This window comes from Mesoplodon densirostris, chromosome 9 (genome assembly GCF_025265405.1).
Source record: "Mesoplodon densirostris isolate mMesDen1 chromosome 9, mMesDen1 primary haplotype, whole genome shotgun sequence".
Taxonomy (NCBI): Eukaryota; Metazoa; Chordata; class Mammalia; order Artiodactyla; family Ziphiidae; genus Mesoplodon; species Mesoplodon densirostris.
Window position 1 is genome coordinate 68,990,122 of NC_082669.1, and position 18,118 is coordinate 69,008,239.

General features: G+C 41.3%; 1 protein-coding gene across 3 annotated transcripts in view; it reads right to left on the reverse strand.

Annotated features, from left to right (window-relative positions):
* PDE1C (phosphodiesterase 1C) overlaps window positions 1-18,118 on the reverse strand; it is a 545,840-nt gene that overhangs the window by 243,373 nt on the left and 284,349 nt on the right. Inside the window, exon 2 of one of the 3 annotated variants that reach the window (XM_060107832.1) lies at window positions 14,236-14,262. The exons of the other annotated variants lie outside the window; for them this stretch is intronic. Within the exon in view, the coding sequence (XP_059963815.1) occupies window positions 14,236-14,262 (27 nt within the window). The remainder of the gene's footprint in view (window positions 1-14,235; window positions 14,263-18,118) is intronic. 3 annotated transcript variants of the gene reach the window in all.

Sequence of the window (18,118 nt, forward strand, 5' to 3'; positions counted from 1 at the left end):
AATTTGCTGGCACCATTCCAACTACTCCTTTGCCACATGAGATCACGAAGAATTAATCTCCTGTACAAGTAGAATAAGTCCTTGAGGGAGGTCAAGTTTTGCAGAGAACATGCAAGGTCTCATTCTTAATTATGATGAAGAATGGCATTCTGTGGCCGTTAATTTTTATTGGAAGGCAGGGCATTATATTAACAGCTAATATTTATTAGGCACTTACTATATACCTAGAACTGGGTCACATACTATACATACATTGTCTCATTTAATCCTTATCAACAACCTTATGGTACTATCAGTAGCCCATACCCTGAGAATATTTATGTTTAACCAGCTGAAAAATCACAAAGTTAAGGAGGGGTGAAAATGGGATTTAAATTTAGGCCTCTCAGACCCCCAAATCTATGCTCTGAGTGCCAATGCTGTATTGTCTTGCTTACAGACTTCTGGTGTAATTATGCCCCTACAAGATCCCGTGCAAACCAATGGCAGAAGTAAGTCACTGATATCAAGGAGGAGGAACCATCCAGCCCACCAATTTAAAGATCAAAAGTACCCTTCAAACGTGATTCATTTTCCACATAAGAGACTAATTTAAGGAAATTTTCTTTCTATTCAAAATAATGGTGCTAAATGAAAAGCAATTTAGCTTTACAATGGCTTCATCAGAACCTCATCTGTCAAATCCCTAAATCATGCTCTCGGAACACATTTCTCAACGCAGAGAAATCAGCAGGGGAAAAAAGCAACTGTAAAGCAAACAGGCGAAAGTATGAAGTTAGTGTGATCTAACGAGCATAAGCTACAGTCTTAATGAATAGCTGTGCTCGTGGGCCACCACCAACACCATCACCATCGTCATCACCATCACCACCAGCATCACCATCATTGGCACTGTTATTATAAAGCACCTTCATTCCCAAGGCGGAACACTGTGACCTCTAATGAATGAGGCTTCTGTTTACCCATCAAACAGGCACTGTTTGCATTACCAAAGGGTTAATTTTCGATCTTTCTTAATAATGGGTCACGAGTGAGCAGTGGTAGCTAGCAAATATATTACTCTTCCTAACAACACAGTACACTCGAATTAGTAAAATGATCACAAAATCATGACAACGTTATTTGGAATTATGGACTTGGCGTACCAGCAGAAGTGATCACACACCTCACAGTCCACATTGCACACATCACATTCTTTTCTTAAGCTATTTAATTGTTGTGCTAACTCTAAGAAACGCTTGATTATGATGTAAATGATAAAACGTACCTTAAAGATTAAGAAACTGATTATTAAAAAGTCAACCATTTGTATTTATATCAGAGGGCAACAAGACAACAAGGGCAACCCTATCCCCTAGCGGCTGAGCACTGCCATTCACAAACTCACAGCAGAGAGGAGCTTGCCCTGTGACTCCAGATAGAGCCAAGCTTTCAGAGGTGTTGCACTGGCTCTGGACTTGTATGAATATCAATTTTTGTTGTCTGGTGTACTAAGTAGGAATCCATCCCAATTTATATTGAGGCTCACTTTGTCGTTACCAGCTTTCACTCAAATCACTGTGATAATTAACTTTCTCTACCCCCGCATGTAAGAGATGGGACTTGATTTCTCAGTAAATTTGCTCTGTTTTATTGCCTATGTAACAATATGCCATATCAAATTATTTCTTTTAAGATCTGTGATTTTATGCTTTTTAGGTCTAACAGACTATAACAGCATGTAGAACTTATGGTTTCTGATTTGTTTCAGCACAGAGTATACATAAGCCAAACAGTATTATCCCTTCAAGACAACTTCAAAATCTCTTTTAATGCATGATTTAAAGTACTTCAAAATGTTTTCCTTATAAAATTTAAATGCATCTAAACACCTGTAAAGTTGTATGTGTCAGCTCCATAAACTATGAAACAGAATTCATAAATCTGCTACATTAACAATGAATCATAGGTCAAAACAGTAATGTTAATAATAATGGCAAAAATACTCTTTACACTTACTAAAAGCCAGGAAGTGCACTGAATGTGTTTCATCTTTATCTCATTTAACCCTTACAACAACCCTATGAGGTAAGTACTATTATTATTCCCTCTGTACAGATGAAGAAAGTAAGGCTTAGAGCAAGGTTTCTCAACCTTGGCACTGCTGACATTTTGGACCAGATAATTCTTTGTTATGGTGGGGATGTTCTGTGTATTGTAGGATGTTTAGCGGCATCCTTGGCCGCTAAACATCCATCTATCTACCAGATGCCAGTAGTATATCCCACTCCCAGATGTGACAACCAAAAATGTCTTCAACACTGCCAAATGTCCCCTGGGGGAAAAATCGCCTCCACTTGAGAACCACTGGCTTAGAGAAATTAAGGAATTTACTAAAGGTCATATACTTAAAATAGTAGAGCAGGGATTAGAAGCCAGGCATGCTGAGTCTAGAAGGCATTCCATCAACCAATAAAACATAGTGCTGTCCACTCTGTGATAGTTTAAAGGACATATATTTTCCCTCAAAATAGAAAACTAAATATGAAGATGAACTATGAGTGTCTTCCTGTGGAAAGATTTTCCATGACTACACCCAACTGGGCCCTTCCAAGTTTTTTTCCTAATTAAGGCCCATGTCTCAGTGGCTGTTGACCTTGCATAGGACTCCCCTACCCCACCTACTCCAACCTTCTTTCCAAAAGATGGTCACCAATCACTTGGTTAAGGCTGATTCCATACTTCAGTAAAAAAGACACAATCCCTGCCCCTAAAGAGCAGGGCCATCTGCTTCCTACCAGTTCCCTTACTTGACCCTACTCTGTCTCAAAGTGCAAGCCATTTGCACAGTGGCCACTGAATGCTGGTTTCTCTCTGAGGGATCCCCCTAGCCTTCAGTGACTAAGCACTTTCCAAGTACCAAAGCCTTCCTATGTGCTTCACATATACTATATCATTCTGGGCTCCCAAGAACCTTAGGAAGTATCATTATTTCCATCTGACCTACAGGAAACAAAGGTTCTGGTAAGTACTCATATTTCAATCTAGAAATGGGTGACTCCAAACTCCTGCTCTTGACCCAACTTTCTGCCCTTCTTTCATGGATGAGCAAAGACTACAGACATGCCTCTTCCAAAGCACATTCTCGGCTTAGTCTACTCCCTCCAGCTTGCTTAGAAATTTTCTTGCAGGTCCCCTCTCCTCAAAGTTATGGGAATAAACAATACAGTGCAGAGAGTCATTCTACTTGTGCAGAGACAAAGGGAAAAATTCAAGCAGTGATCTCATGAATTTTGAAAAGCCATTATCATATTAAATCAGAGGGTAGAAAAATACAGGACAAATTTTCCTTTATCTGATTCTATTTTGCTGTTTACTTTTTATGCATAAAGAGTTATGTATTCATGTATGACTGATTACATTGCTCCAAAGCACTTTAAGCAGTTAAGTACTAAAACAGATGATTTTGAAAAAAAACCTGGTGGTAGAGGTGAAGGATTTTTCCCCTTTCAATCACATTATTTAAATATCACTGTTGCTTGTTGGGTTTCTTTTTTTAAGTCTTCATTGAATTTTCCTGAGAACTTCAACTTGTGGGTTGAGGCCAAATATGAAAAATTTCAGATGTAAAATGTCTTGATGAGAAAATAAAAATTGGCAGAGTAGGGAAATGAACTCCAAAAGGCATATTTTTCTGACACTTTGATTTTATCCAGCTTTAAGCTGCTTCATTTGGGGGCGGGCAGGTTCCACAGCTGTAAAAAATTATAAAACCACCGGAATGGAAAAAAAAACCAAGACATTTTTAGCATCTCAAATACCTGCCTTTAAACCCTAGCCCAACCATTTCTCTGCTTTGTGACATCAGTCAAGTTACTTATTTTCCCTGGTTCTTCATCCGTAAAAGGATCACTGTGAAGATTAAATAAGATAATGCATGTGAAGCCCTGCCACATGGTAAACACACAATAAATTTAATCAATAAAATGCCTTTTAGACATATCTATGTTTTGGCCAAAGTTTATGTTTTGGCATTTGTCCTTTTAATGTCCTTCTCATGATTAGTTCACACTATTTAGGTGAAATTAGAAGTATCTAAATCATGGGTAATCTGGCTGGTGGCCAAAGGACCATCACTATGAGGCCAGACCATGGTACCTGCCCAATGACCTCCATGCTAATCAGCAATGTTGCTCCTCCTCAGTGATTCAGTTATAGGTCATAGAGGGCTTGTCATCACTGGAAATGTTGTTTGGTGGTCTCGGTTTTCCTGTAGAAAACCTTAGTAATTAGAATCAGAGAGTATCATTCTTGAGCCAAAAGGAACCATAGAAATTCTTGTGTTCAACCTCATCCCTTTATAGATGAGGACACTGAGATCAGAGAGGAGTGAACTGCAAAGCTAAACTAGCGACAGAATACAAATCTGATCCTTCATCTTTCATCTATACCAGTGGTTTTCAACCACAGATGACTTTGCCCCCCAAGGGACATTTCTGGTTGTCACAACTAGGTATAGGGGGTTTGCTATTGGAATCTAGTGAGTAGAGGCCAGGGATGTTACAAAACACCCTACAATGCACAGGACAGTCCCTACAATGAAAACACCCATAGTACCAAGGTTAAGAAACTCTGATCTACACTACTGGACCCAGTGTCTCCCGATACTCCAAAAGCTGCCTCTTAAGCTGCTGTTGGGCATTGGACTTGGTCCCAATTTGGAAGCTCTCACCAATGATTGAATCGATCAAGTTAATTCTGCCTCTTTAGTATTGAAGGCTATTGGGATTAGGAGGGATTTATAGAGTTGCCTACTTGGGCAACTGAAAGTCTGGGCGTAACTTCTGAAGCACAGTGATATGCCCAGCGTGAGTGCTGCTGAAGTCTTAAAGAAGCACTTAGGTCTTATTAGGCAATCTAAGAAAATGATTCTCAAAACACCACAGAACAGTCAAATGATGCACACCACACAGTTATCAAATATTCAGAATAATGCACCACAAACAAATACACTGACACTGCACTAAACATCTCCAGGACTAATGGTTCGAATGGAGGAGAGGTAGAGATTGAAGTACTGATGTAGAGCAAAAATACTCTCAGAGTTTCCACCCAAAGCTAGAGACCCATATTTAAAGTACTTAAACAGAAAAGCAGAGTCAATGATCCAAGCAATTGCATATTTTTTGATTCTTGTCCATGCATGCCATCTGGCTTGCTGACCTCATAGGTCCCCACCCTGGCCAGTGTGACGGCCAAATAGAGGCTGAATGTGGGAGTATGTGGTGATCTACAAGTATGAATCATTTATCAATCTGAGCTTATTTACCCGCAGTTCCACCTGGTAATTCTGGCTTTAGTTCTGACCCATGGTAGAAATACATGAAGGATCCCAATCTGATACACTCATAAATTCAATCCACACTAATAAATACTAATCAGGTCCAAGGCACCATGCTTTGGGGGAGCAAAGCCCCTACTCAAAAAAGAAAAATCACAATGATGCCAAGAAGAATGACATGCACCCAGCTAATTCTTGTACATGGTTCACAGGCCAACAGCCGCGGCTTCAGAGCCGGGAAAGGGCGGAGAGCATAGCAAGCACGGCGCCCCTAGCCCCTGACCCGTGATGCTCCGCGGAGGCGCCGGAACCTCGCCGCACGCTTCCCCAACACAAGCGACCTCTGAGCCCGCCTGTCCCACGGACCCGGGCGCACCTCCGGCCACCGGGACCCAGGACGGAGGCGCGGGGCGCGGGGCTCGGCTGGCGGCGGGCGCTGGGGTGGGCGGGGACCCCGGCTCCAGCCCTGAGGCCGTGTGGACCCGCCACACCCACCTCCGTCCCCGCCGCCAGGAAAGCCATATGTTTCTTTTTTACGTCCCTGAGTCTGTTTATGTTTTCTCAATGATTTCAGTGGTGTGCATTTTTTGATTCCACATATAAGTGATATCAAATAATACTTGTCTTTCTGACTGACTTACTTTACTTAGTATGGTTACCTACGTTTACGTTTTACCTATCTTTATATTCCTGTAAATGACATTATTTCATTCTTTCACACAGCAGAGTCATATACCACTATGTACATATATCACTTGTTTTTTATCTGTTCATCTGTCCATGGACATTTTGTATCTCTCCACATCTTGGGTATTGTAAACGGTGCTGCCGGGCACACTTGGGTGCATGTGACTTTTCTTTGGAATTCTGGTTTTCTAAACATATACTCTTAGGGGAGGGGATATGGGGTTATATGTATACATACAGCTGATTCACTTTGTTATATAGCAGAAACTTAACACAACATTGTAAAGCAATTATACTCCAATAAAGATGTTGGGAAAAAAAAAAAAAAAAACTACAATGAGGTATCACCTCACACCAGTCAGAGTGGCCATCATCAAAAATCTACAAATGGGCTTCCCTGGTGGCGCAGTGGTTGGGAGTCCGCCTGCTGATGCGGGGGACGCGGGTTCGTGCCCCTGTCCGGGAGGGTCCTGCATGCCGTCGAGCGGCTGGGCCCGTGGGCCATGGCCGCTGGGCCTGCGTGTCTGGAGCCTGTGCTCCGCAGCGGTGGGGGGGCACAGCGGTGAGAGGCCCGCGTACCGCAAAAAAAAAAAAAAAAAAATCTACAAACAACAAATGCTGGAGAGGGTGTGGAGAAAAGGGAACCCTCTTGCACTGTTGCTGGGAATGTAAATTGATACAGCCACTATGGAGAACAGTATGGAGGTTCCTTAAAAAACTAAAAATAGAACTACCATATGACCCAGCAATCCCACTCCTGGGCATATACCCAGAGAAAACCATAATTCAAAAAGAGTCATGTACCAAAATGTTCATTGCAGCTGTATTTATAATAGCCAGGACATGGAAGCAACCTAAGTGTCCATCAACAGATGAATGGTTAAAGAAGATGTGGCACATATATACAATGGAATATTACTCAACCATAAAAAGAAACAAAATTGAGTTATTTGTAATGAGGTGGATGGACCTAGAGTCTGTCATACAGAGTGAAGTAAGTCAGAAAGAGAAAAACAAATACCATATGCTAACACACATATATGGAATTTAAGAAAGAAAGAAAAAAAAGGTCATGAAGAACCTAGGGGCAAGACGGGAATAAAGACACAGACCTACTAGAGAATGGACTTGAGGATATGGGGAGGGGGAAGGGTAAGCTGTGACAAAGTGAGAGAGTCGCATGGACATATATACACTGCCAAATGTAAAACAGCTAGCTAGTGGGAAGCAGCCGCATAGCACAGGGAGATCAGCTCGGTGCTCTGTGACCACCTAGAGGGGTGGGATAGGGAGGGTGGGAGGGAGGGAGACGCAAGAGGGAAGAGATATGGGAACATACATATATGTATAACTGATTCACCTTGTTATAAAGCAGAAACTAACACACCATTGTAAAGCAATTATACTCCAATAAAGATGTTAAAACAACAACAACAACAAAAAGACACATGCACCCCAATGTTCACTGCAGCACTATTTACAATAGCCAGGACATGGAAGCAACCTAAATGCCCACTGACAGATGAATGGATAAAGAAGATGTGGTATATATATACAATGGAATATTACTCAGCCATAAAAAGGAACAAAATTGGGTCATTTGTAGAGACGTGGATGGACCTAGAGACCGTCATACAGAGTGAAGGAAGTCAGAAAGAGAAAAACAAATATTGTTTATTAATGCATATATGTGGAATCTAGAAAAATGGTACAGATGAACCAGTTTGCAAGGCAGAAATAGAGACACAGATGTAGAGAACAAATGTATGGACACCAAGGGGGGAAAGCGGGGAGTGGGTGGTGGTGGTGGGATGAATTGGGAGATTGGGATTGACATATATACACTAATGTGTATAAAATAGATAACTAATAAGAACCTGCTATATTAAAAATAAAATAAAATTCAAAAAACAAAAAAGACAGCCTCTTCAATAAGTGGTGCTGGGAAAACCCAACAGCTACATGTAAAAGAATGAAATTAGAACACTTCCTAACACCATACACAAAAATAAACTCAAAATGGATTAAAGACCTAAATGTAAGGAAAGATTGTTAATGAAGAAGGAATGATAGAGAACACAAGGCAAATATGACCATCAGCAAGGAGTTGAGCTTGACTGGAACTCAGGGTGAATGAAAGAGCGTAACAGAGACAAACAGGAAAATTGAGATGGAGGTAGATGACGAAACCCTTAAAATCCCAGACAAGAAGATAGTCTTTACTAGCTGAAAGGAAGCCAGTGGAGGTTTGTTGCTGTTGAGTTACTGTTGCTTTTTTTCTAAACAGATGTGACACTGTGGAAAAAGGAATGAGACATGGGTAAGCAGAATGGAGATGAAGAAACCAGAATAACAAGAGTGGTTAGGAGGCTATTCAAGACTCTAAGAGATGGATAATGAGACTGGACCAAGATGATGAGAATGAAAATAGTGAGGAGGAAAAGCCCACAACCTGTTAGAGACCCATGTATCACAGGTGAAGGAGAGAACAAAAAGGAAAAGTTGAAGAAATACACACAACAGAAGCTCATATAAAAGGACTCAAAAGTGTTGATCCTGGGTGAGTGGGAGAATGGTAGTAATTATCAGACCTGAAGATGGAAGAGAAAAGAAGATTGAATTGTGCCTAGACAATCCTCGATTCAGAAAATGACAGCTCAATGCCAAGGTCATTCTTCCTACTAGTGTCTAAATATACTACCCAGACTCAGTGCCTGAGCTACTGACTCCACCTCTGAGGGAGGGAGCACCCTCTCACCATACTTCGTTCCCAACTCCTGCTACACAGACTCTGAGTCTAGATCCCTGCACCTGTGCTGCCCAGACTCCTGCTGATCTATTAAGAAGGCGAATGAGTGAGTGAGGGATGATGAGTGGCAGTTGCCTGATACTTTGAAATCTGACCAAACTATCTACGTGGACCCTCCATCACCCTCCTTTCTCCCCTGGCTGTTTCACCTGAAATCACAGTACTTGTAGGCCATTTCCCATGTTAACTCCCTTGGGCATTATCCTTTGTGGCTAATTCTCAGTGTCCATCTGTGATTTGTGCCCTAACCAGACCACTTGGCTCCTTTCTCTGGCATTCTGTCTGCCACCATTCATTGTAAACTCACCCTGACTCAGCTGGCCAACTTGGAATGTAAACTGGACGTATTCTCATAGCTGATGCGCACGTTCCTACTACTTTGAGAATTATAGTCATCCCAAATACATATAGGAAAATATTTTTTAAAGGACTTTATTTCTTAGAAGATCCTCTTGCCCCAGATTTCACCACTAATACTTGGGCTCTAAATGTCAATACTACTGAGTAAGTAGTAGTGTGCAAGATTGGTTATCCATAAGCATGCACAAATATGTGCGTTGATATACCCTATCACCCCTTTAACTTCCCCCACAAGTTATCTGGCTGTCTTTTTTTTACCACAAAGGTAGGGGGACCAACATCCACTGAGTCTATGTCAGTGACTCCAAAAGAGCTTCAGGATTCACCAATGAGTCCGGAATGAAATGGGACACAATTCAGCAAAAGATGCACCTGCTAACGTAAGAATACGAGTGCTTGGAAGGCAGTCGTGCCAAAGGGTGATATCCACTCACCTTCCTACCCATCCCCGCCCACACAAGACAATCTATTATTAACAGCAAAGGTGGAGGTTCTGCTGATGACTCATTAAGTATGCTGATTCATGGAGGACGACATGGGCAGACCTGACTAAAGAAATCATTTGCTGGATTTAATCAATTATTGGGTTCATCAAATGTGAGTACTGAGCCACATAAAACTCCAAGTAAAAGAAGGCATTAGACACTTGAGGGAAAAAAATAACTCCTTGTTATGCCTTGCAACAGATAGAGGCCATTCTGTTATCTACATGTGCAAGACGCACTTTATCAATTATTTCCACACGTTTGTATCCTGGGCTGTCTTCCTCCTAATGTCCAGAATATTTTTGAGCCATTTGCCCCTTTGAGAAAAAGTGTAAAGAATCAGCAAAACATACATGTTTAAAATAACTGAAAACATGAAGAAAAAAAATTCTCAACTATCCCATTAGACTTTAATACGCGCATACGTTCAAGCACCATGAATAATAAAAAATACTGTCAGCTCTCTTTTGTGATCTAGTGAAAGAAGAGCAGGCGATAATGTAAGGATCCTCCCCAAAGATCTAACTGTTCCCAATGACATTCAGTATTTACATCTATTATAGTACTTACTAAATTTTATTATAATTTTTTCACAGTCACACCTACAAGCCTGTATACCTCCTCACAGAGGCTATTTTTTATGTATTGTTTTATTTCTGGTATTGATTTCAGTGTATGGCAACAGTAAGTATTCAGTAAACTTTTGTTAAAATGGGAGATTTTTGTAAAGTGCTATGCATGTGACTATCAATCTGATTATCAACAAAAAGAGAGAAAACTTTGGCTAAAGTTAACTGTTCACAGAAATGTCTAGGTTTATGAAATGAGTAAATCAGAGTCAGAACCAGAACTTCTACTTAAATGATCTTAACAAAGCTAGGGTTAGTAACAAACAAATCAACAAAAACCTTCATGCCACTGAGAGTTTTGCTATCTGGTGGCCTTAAAACTCCAACCCCTGGCCATCCTGACCAAAGTATTTCCACCGCCCACACATATGAAAACAGAACAGTTGTCTGTGGAGGTCCCTCAGGTTTGTGGATATGTCTTTATTTGTACAACTGCCTCTAATTGTGTTGACCATTCACAGATTCCCTAGCACACTGAAACAGGGAGTGAGTGTGTGTGCATGGTGTGTGTGTTGGAAGCTCTTCTAATATAGACTCAGCTTATAACATCATCCCTCATAGAAATTCTATTCTTTAGGGGCAGCCCCGAAATATTAGATTATTTACAGATATTTGTGATTATTTTGTACATGGTCTGGCATGCTTTCTCAAAGATACAAACTTCTCAGAGCCAGACCTGATAACTTGAAGCTGCAGCTGTATTGAAAACAACCTGATGAGAATTTTATGGGGAAGCAGGTTTCCGGTGTAATCCCCTCTAGCTGTCAAATTACCATCCCCTCTAGCTGTGAAATGGTAAATCTCAGCATTTCAGCAAATCTCTTGAAATGATTGGCCTTTGTGGACAAGCCCCATTCAGAAAGCAAAAGGATGGTTCCCCTTAATTGTGTTTATTTAAAGCCCAATCTAATAAAGTTGTGCAGGGAGAAGCTTACCTCCTACCTACAGGTGCCCTTGCTAACCCAGTAAACAGTACTTATAACATCACTCTTTCTGTTGAAATTCTGGTCTTGAAAGACATGAGTACATTTCCCTTAACACTAAAAGTGAGACTTAGTAGAGTCACTGTCATCAAAATATTCTTCTGGACGGGAATAAAGACACAGACCTACTAGAGAATGGACTTGAGGACACAGGGAGGGGGAAGGGTAAGCTGGGACAAAGTGAGAGAGTCGCATGGACATATATACACTACCAAATGTAAAATAGATAGCTAGTGGGAAGCAGCCGCATAGCACAGGGAGATCAGCTCCGTGCTTTGTGACCACCTAGAGGGGTGGGATAGGGAGGGTGGGAGGGAGGGAGATGCAAGAGGGAAGAGATATGGGGATATATGTATATGTATAGCTGATTCACTCTGTTATAAAGCAGAAACTAACACACCATTGTAAAGCAATTATACTCCAATAAAGAGGTTAAAAAAATATTCTTGTGGGTTACTAAAATCTGCCTAGTACTTTATGAAATATTTAAAGAAATATATCTACCTCAGTGGAGTTGTAGTGGGATAATGATGACGTTGAAAGCTAGTCAATTTTTTTTTCTTTAACATGGCTTTAGAAGGTAAATAAATACATGAGTAAAAGGAAATGAAACTTAGCAAGAAAAGTTTAAACAAAGGTAGATTATTTTTGTATCCTGGGCTGTTTTTCCCCTTATGTCCAAAGCAAACCTACAAGACCTAAATGTTTTTAATGTAGCATTTGTGTCACTTAGTTTTCCTACATGAAGCCACCAACTTTACCTGACTAATTATTGACTGAATCCAAATAACCACACTTAGAATTCAACTAACCAGTTGAGTCCACACTAGTACACCTGTCACTAACATGAAAAAGGAATCACAGCTATTCCCAGTCCAAATGAATCATCCAATAGACAAGCATATATTCAAACAGACCAGCATCTGACGGGGTATCAAGATATATTTAGAAGTGTCTACCATTCATCAAATGAGGTATCCACATACTCCAAATTTACAGATCCCTGGAAAAGGTCTCAAGCAAGATCATTCTGATAAAGGTTGAAGGTTTGATGCATGACAATGGCCTCAAATTCTTTAACACCTTCCCATCAAGAAATGTAATCTATATCCCCTTCTCTTGACTCTGGGTGGATTCTGCAATAGCTTGACCAATAAGATACAGAAGAAGTAACATTAAGGCAGTTTCAGGGACACCAGCACCTTCCACTCCTTTTCTCTTGGAACACATGGCCTAGGAAGCCAGTTAAGAGTGCAACACCCCTGAGACCACCATGCAGTAGAAGCCCAAACTCCTGGAGACATTCTGGAGGATGAAAGCCATGTGGAGAGAGAGAAAGAAAGGAGCACCGAAGCTCCCCACACGCGAGTGAAGAATCGATCTTGGAAGTGGATCCTCCATCCACATCAGCCCCAGCTGACACCAGGTGGGTCAGATCCAAACCACCCAGACAAGTCCTTCCTGAACTCCTGACCTATAAAATCATGAGCAAAGTAAAACCCTTGTTCTAAGCCGTAAGTGCAGGGAGGGTTTGTTACTCAATGATAGATTAGTAGACATGGATATATTTCACATGAGAATATGCATGTGATTAAAAGCAGAAGAGCTCACACCAAGCCTCTATTAATTTGCACTTTATAAGACTTCAATAAAGCTGATACAAACCAGTTTTTTTTGACATCGACATAAAAATGCAACAGCTTTCACATCAGACATGCAAAAATATGCTTTCCCAAAAAATTGACACAGTAATTTGAAACCTGACAGGTTTGAGCAGTTCTCTTGAGAAACTCCCTCTTACCTGTCTATTTATCTCCCCTTAAAATAAAATTGAGGCAACTTTGAAACATCTCATACCCTAAGTTAACTACATGTGAAAATGATAAATTACCTTTTACTACTAAAGACTACTATGCCCTCTAATCTGAGTGATTAATTTACACCCTGCTCAGTGGTTCACATGCAATTACTACCATGAGCCTGATGAACCTGAACAAGACAGAATTATTCGGCCATCTGTATAAGCTCGCTAATTTTAGAAAAGTATAGCAACCTCTAGGAAGCTTTTAAAGTTTTAGTTCATTTTCTCTCAATGATTTGTGTACCTCCACACTGCACATCAAATGATGACACCACTACTTTGGATTACTGACTTTATTTGGGAACCACAGGACATAGGAGCCTCTACTATGAGATGAGATCCACTAGAAGAGGTCAGATTAAAGTCGTCACTGAAAGTACCATTGTTGAAACCTATTGGAAGATTTTAATTGCAACAGCAATTTTTGATCTCATAGAATCTGTTTAAAGCCATAATACCAAAGTCAAACAATGAAAAGCAGACACTAGGCTTTGAGACTGAGCCGTAGTCTTCTGCTGCTTGGCGAACAGAAGGTCTAAGCAACTCTATTTCTTTGGAATGTGCTTTCCAAACTCTTCTCAATAAAACAGAGTAATGGAGGGTGAAGACAGATGATATTCTACTTTAAATTACCCTTTCCATGGTTAAATCAAAAGACTGCCCTTAAAGGAATTTGTATCTATGTTTTGAGCTCAACAGCATTTTGTCAGCAAATCAGGCAAAGGAGAATCCAAACACTAAACATGCATTTGCAAACCTTTTCTGCTCCACCTATAATCCTTCACACATGCCCTCAGCCCAGCCCCACTCTGGTCAAGGTTTTAATAAAATCACTAGATAACTTAGCAGTAAACAAGCTTTTTAAGCCACCGGATCCACTCTCACGTGAAGGTGTACACTTACTATGCCACACTAAATGCCTGCAATCAATTTTTAATTACAGAAACAGTAGTGACTCGAAGATAAAGCAGGCAACTCACTGAGAAGGAACTGAGAGACTGTTTATTACAATGAACGCCCACCATGAGCCAGACTTGCGAAGAGTTGTGACACAAAGGAGTCAACCAACCAGTTCCCCTTTCTCAGAGGGATTTCTCTTACCTCTGGGACGTTTTCTTATATTTCCTCCTGTGGGAAAAGAAGCATAAACACACATCAGAAAAGAGTTTGAGGCAGGTGGTAGGTTAGAAAAAGATAGCTTCAGCGGGGATGGACACAGAGGTGAACACTTTGTAGAAAGTTCTCTCTGTGAGGCTTGTGGGTCTCAAAGCCCACTTAAAAGTTTTGGATTATTGTGTTACATTGTGGCTGGATGCAGAGAATCATAGTCTTATCAGCTACACATAGCATCCCAAGAGCTCAATGGCTCTGCCCCTGATATTCTGCTCTTTCCCCTCTGAGAGCACTGTAGCATCTTGGTTGAGATCAGACCTTAAAGACGGCAAGATCCAGGTTCAGATGTAAATGTGTAATCATGTGTAATCATGCAACTAAACCGTAAGACCAGTCTAAGGTCTTCAGAGAAGGAAGACATGAGAAAAGGGACAATGAGAAAGTCTAGAAGCAAAAATAGTGAGAGCAGAATCAGGAACTTGCTACTGGCTAAGCTGTGGGCTCAGGCCCCTGGAAGAACAGGTCCCCAGGAAGCACAAGTAGCTGGAGTTCTACTCCACCTCTGCTATTTAGAGTCCTCACTTAGCCTTGGGCAAATCTATTGGGTGCAGGGCTTCTTAATCTATCAAACGGAGGTCACATCTTCCCTGGTTATCTCACCTGGGTCACAGTGGCATTCGAGGAGGAAATGGCCATAAAAGTTTATTTTCCAGTGTATCCCAATGTTTTTCACATTTGTGTCAGCTTTTGTAGGCTCTGAAGACCCTCAAAAGAGTTTTAAAAGACTCTTCAATGGAGGGGATTAAAGGAAAGGAAGTGCTGGGAGAGGAAGACGCATCTCCCGGTAGCATCTCCAGGAAGGGCAATGCAGCTGTCCTTGGTTCCACACCAACATTCCCATTACAGTCACTGCACCAGAAAGCCAAGCTACTGATTTGTTAATAGAGCTACATGTCACACATGCTTTAAAAAAAGGCACAGATGTTTCAAATTCAGAATCCCTATGACCTGTGACATCTCTGTTTAAATGAAAACATACATGGCAGTGTGACATGTTAAGTGACGTAAGCAGCATGCAGCACCGAACCCACAATATGATCTTGACCTGATAGGTACTGATACCTATTTATCTATAAGGAAAAACACCAGAGTGATAATCACGAGCCCAGGGTAGTAGGTTAATGAATCATTACTTTTATTTTTACTTGTATGAATTTTCTATATTTTCTATTTTAAATGAGCATTATGATTATAATTAGAATAATTATAAAAATTTATAAAATATTCAGTCACATATACAGATATATACATCTATTGGAAGAACATACAGAGATATTTACATGTTTGAATTATATCATATATGTAGGGAGGAAGGTCAACTAACAGATGGGTTAGGGCTTGGGCTTGAGAGCAAACTACCTGTGTTCTGATCTTGGCTGTGGCACTCAGCTCTACAGTGTTGGACCAGATATTCAACCCCTCTGAGCCTCACTTTCTTTATCTGTAAAGTGGGAATAATCAGAGCACCTCTCTCAAGACCTTGTGGTGAGAAATAAATGAGATAACCCACCTGAATGTCAGCTCCCCACAGGCAGATTCTTTGTATGCTGCCCCACTGTATCCCACTGCTTAAAACAGTGTTTTGCACCCCCTCCAAAAGCTGTGATGGGTGTGCACTGACTATCCTGGACCATCCCCCCACCCCAGCAGTGATAGTTCACACGCTCTAGGCAGTAGCAAAGGCAGAGGTTTCATCCACAGGCACAAACACAGTGAGCTGTGGGTGTGACCCATGCCCTTGGCCCTCGTTAGAACTGCTGTCTAATGCACCGGGCTCGGGAGTCTCTGGCAAGACTGGAAAATAACCCAGTGAGAGTGTGCAAGGGCCAAAGGTAAGGGGGCAGTCGGGGCAGATGGATGCCCCTGGTTCCCACCCAGAAACTCAACTAGTTCTGTCAACAGAGTGTATCTTCAGAGGCCAGAAGAAGACAACCTTTGCTATTGGCTTCCACAGAATTCTGCCAACATTTGCCAAGGATCCTACAAAGGCACTGCTGGGAACGCTGAGTGCATCAAAATGAACAAAAATAAGAATAGCTTCCAATTTCAGCACCTACTAGTAACAAGCACTTAACATACATCACTAATCCTCATAATAATTCTACTAAGATCTACCCTCTGAAAGAATCTGAATCCTAAAAAAGGAAATTAATACATGTTACCAAAAATGTTATATTATAACAACCAAGACAAGGGGTGGCTCAGGAAGCTTCGTGAAAGAGGTAGCTTTGATTGATGGGCAGGAGTTCAACAAGGAGGAATACGTAAGTACGTGGGCAAGCAGGTAAGAAGGGCGTGCCTAATGACCTCCAACCAGCCCAACTCAGCCCAGCCAGATTCAGAGGCAGATAGCGGGTTCTAAGGCTAAAAAGTGCTGAGCTAATCAAAAAAAGTAATGAAATGTATACTTTTTTTAAAAAGATGACACCTGAGAGAAGGGGTCACCTGTTGCATTGTCTTGTGGAAAGACAATAGGTTTCTGGAATGTGATAAACCTGGTTCAAAATCCAACTTCTCCCTCTCTAGCCACGAGACTCAGACAAGCTCTACACTAAAGCAAGCTTTAGCTTCCCCATCTATAAAATGGGAGGAATGATCTCAGAGAACATAATGCACTGAATTTGCCAGGTACCATGCATGCCATATAAGGGGAATTCTAAAAGTTTTAGGACCCTGTCGCCTTGTTTTGAGTTTCTTGAGCTCAGGGGTCCTGTCATATGAGTCTCTGTATCTATCCCAAGGGCATGCACATCGACGGGCACATGGTTGGTACACAACCAATGTCTGGCAAAATAAATACATCATTCGTAGCTGCCACCCACACATATCAAAAACATGGGTTGTGCATTTGGTAGACCCAAAAAAGAGAGACCAAAAAATCTGATTTTCAGTCCAACTCACCTTCCCAACATTCACTCCCCACCTTCACAGATGCATTCCTGACTTCACAGATTCTGAAGCTCTCCCTTCCCATGTTGTCCCATTTAGACAGACAGCCCCCATGTCCAAAGAGACCCAACCCAAACAGTGTCATCTTACACTGGAGCTGGAAGGTCAGCACTTAAAGCACAAGAGAAAATACAGATCCATGGAAATTACTCTACTCAAGATCCTACTCACAGATCATCTTGACTGGGCAAGATGGTGAGGCTTGAGTCCTACTTATCCTTGAGCTTTCAGCTTTCAGCTGAGTCATCACTTTCTCCTGGAAACCTTCTAGGGCCTCCCAAACTGGATCATCCCTTTTGTGTGTTCCATGGTGGCCAGAGCTCATCTGTTATGCTGATAGCAAGATCGATAGCTTGTCCACTACCTGCTAGTGTTTCTCCCTTGCCTAACATCGTGCTTGACAAATGACAGCTGTTCAATATACTGCTGTTGCGTGAATGAGTGAATTTATCAAGACACTGATCAAAATGCTTTCTTTTTACTCATTTTTTTTCTGTTTAGTGATGAGTTACTACAAGCAGTGAGGCCATCTACCACAGTCATGGTTTTCTACACACAGGAGGAATGCAATGAGAGAAGGCTGGCAGGGGGAAGCTGGAGAGGAGGCTCACAATTGTTGAGCATCTCCTCTGTTCCATGTCTGTTACATAAATTAACTCACTTTGACCTCCTACAGACCCTAGGAGGTTTACCTCACTTTATACTTGATGGCAATGAGGCTCAGAGAGGTTAAGTAACTTTTCTAAGGATACAGAACCTTGAACTGGTTGAGACAGAAAGCAAACTCTGAAGCCCTCAAAGAAAATTGAGGACATTAGTCAAAGAAGTCAAAGGATGCCTGGAGGAAATTTAGACACTCGAC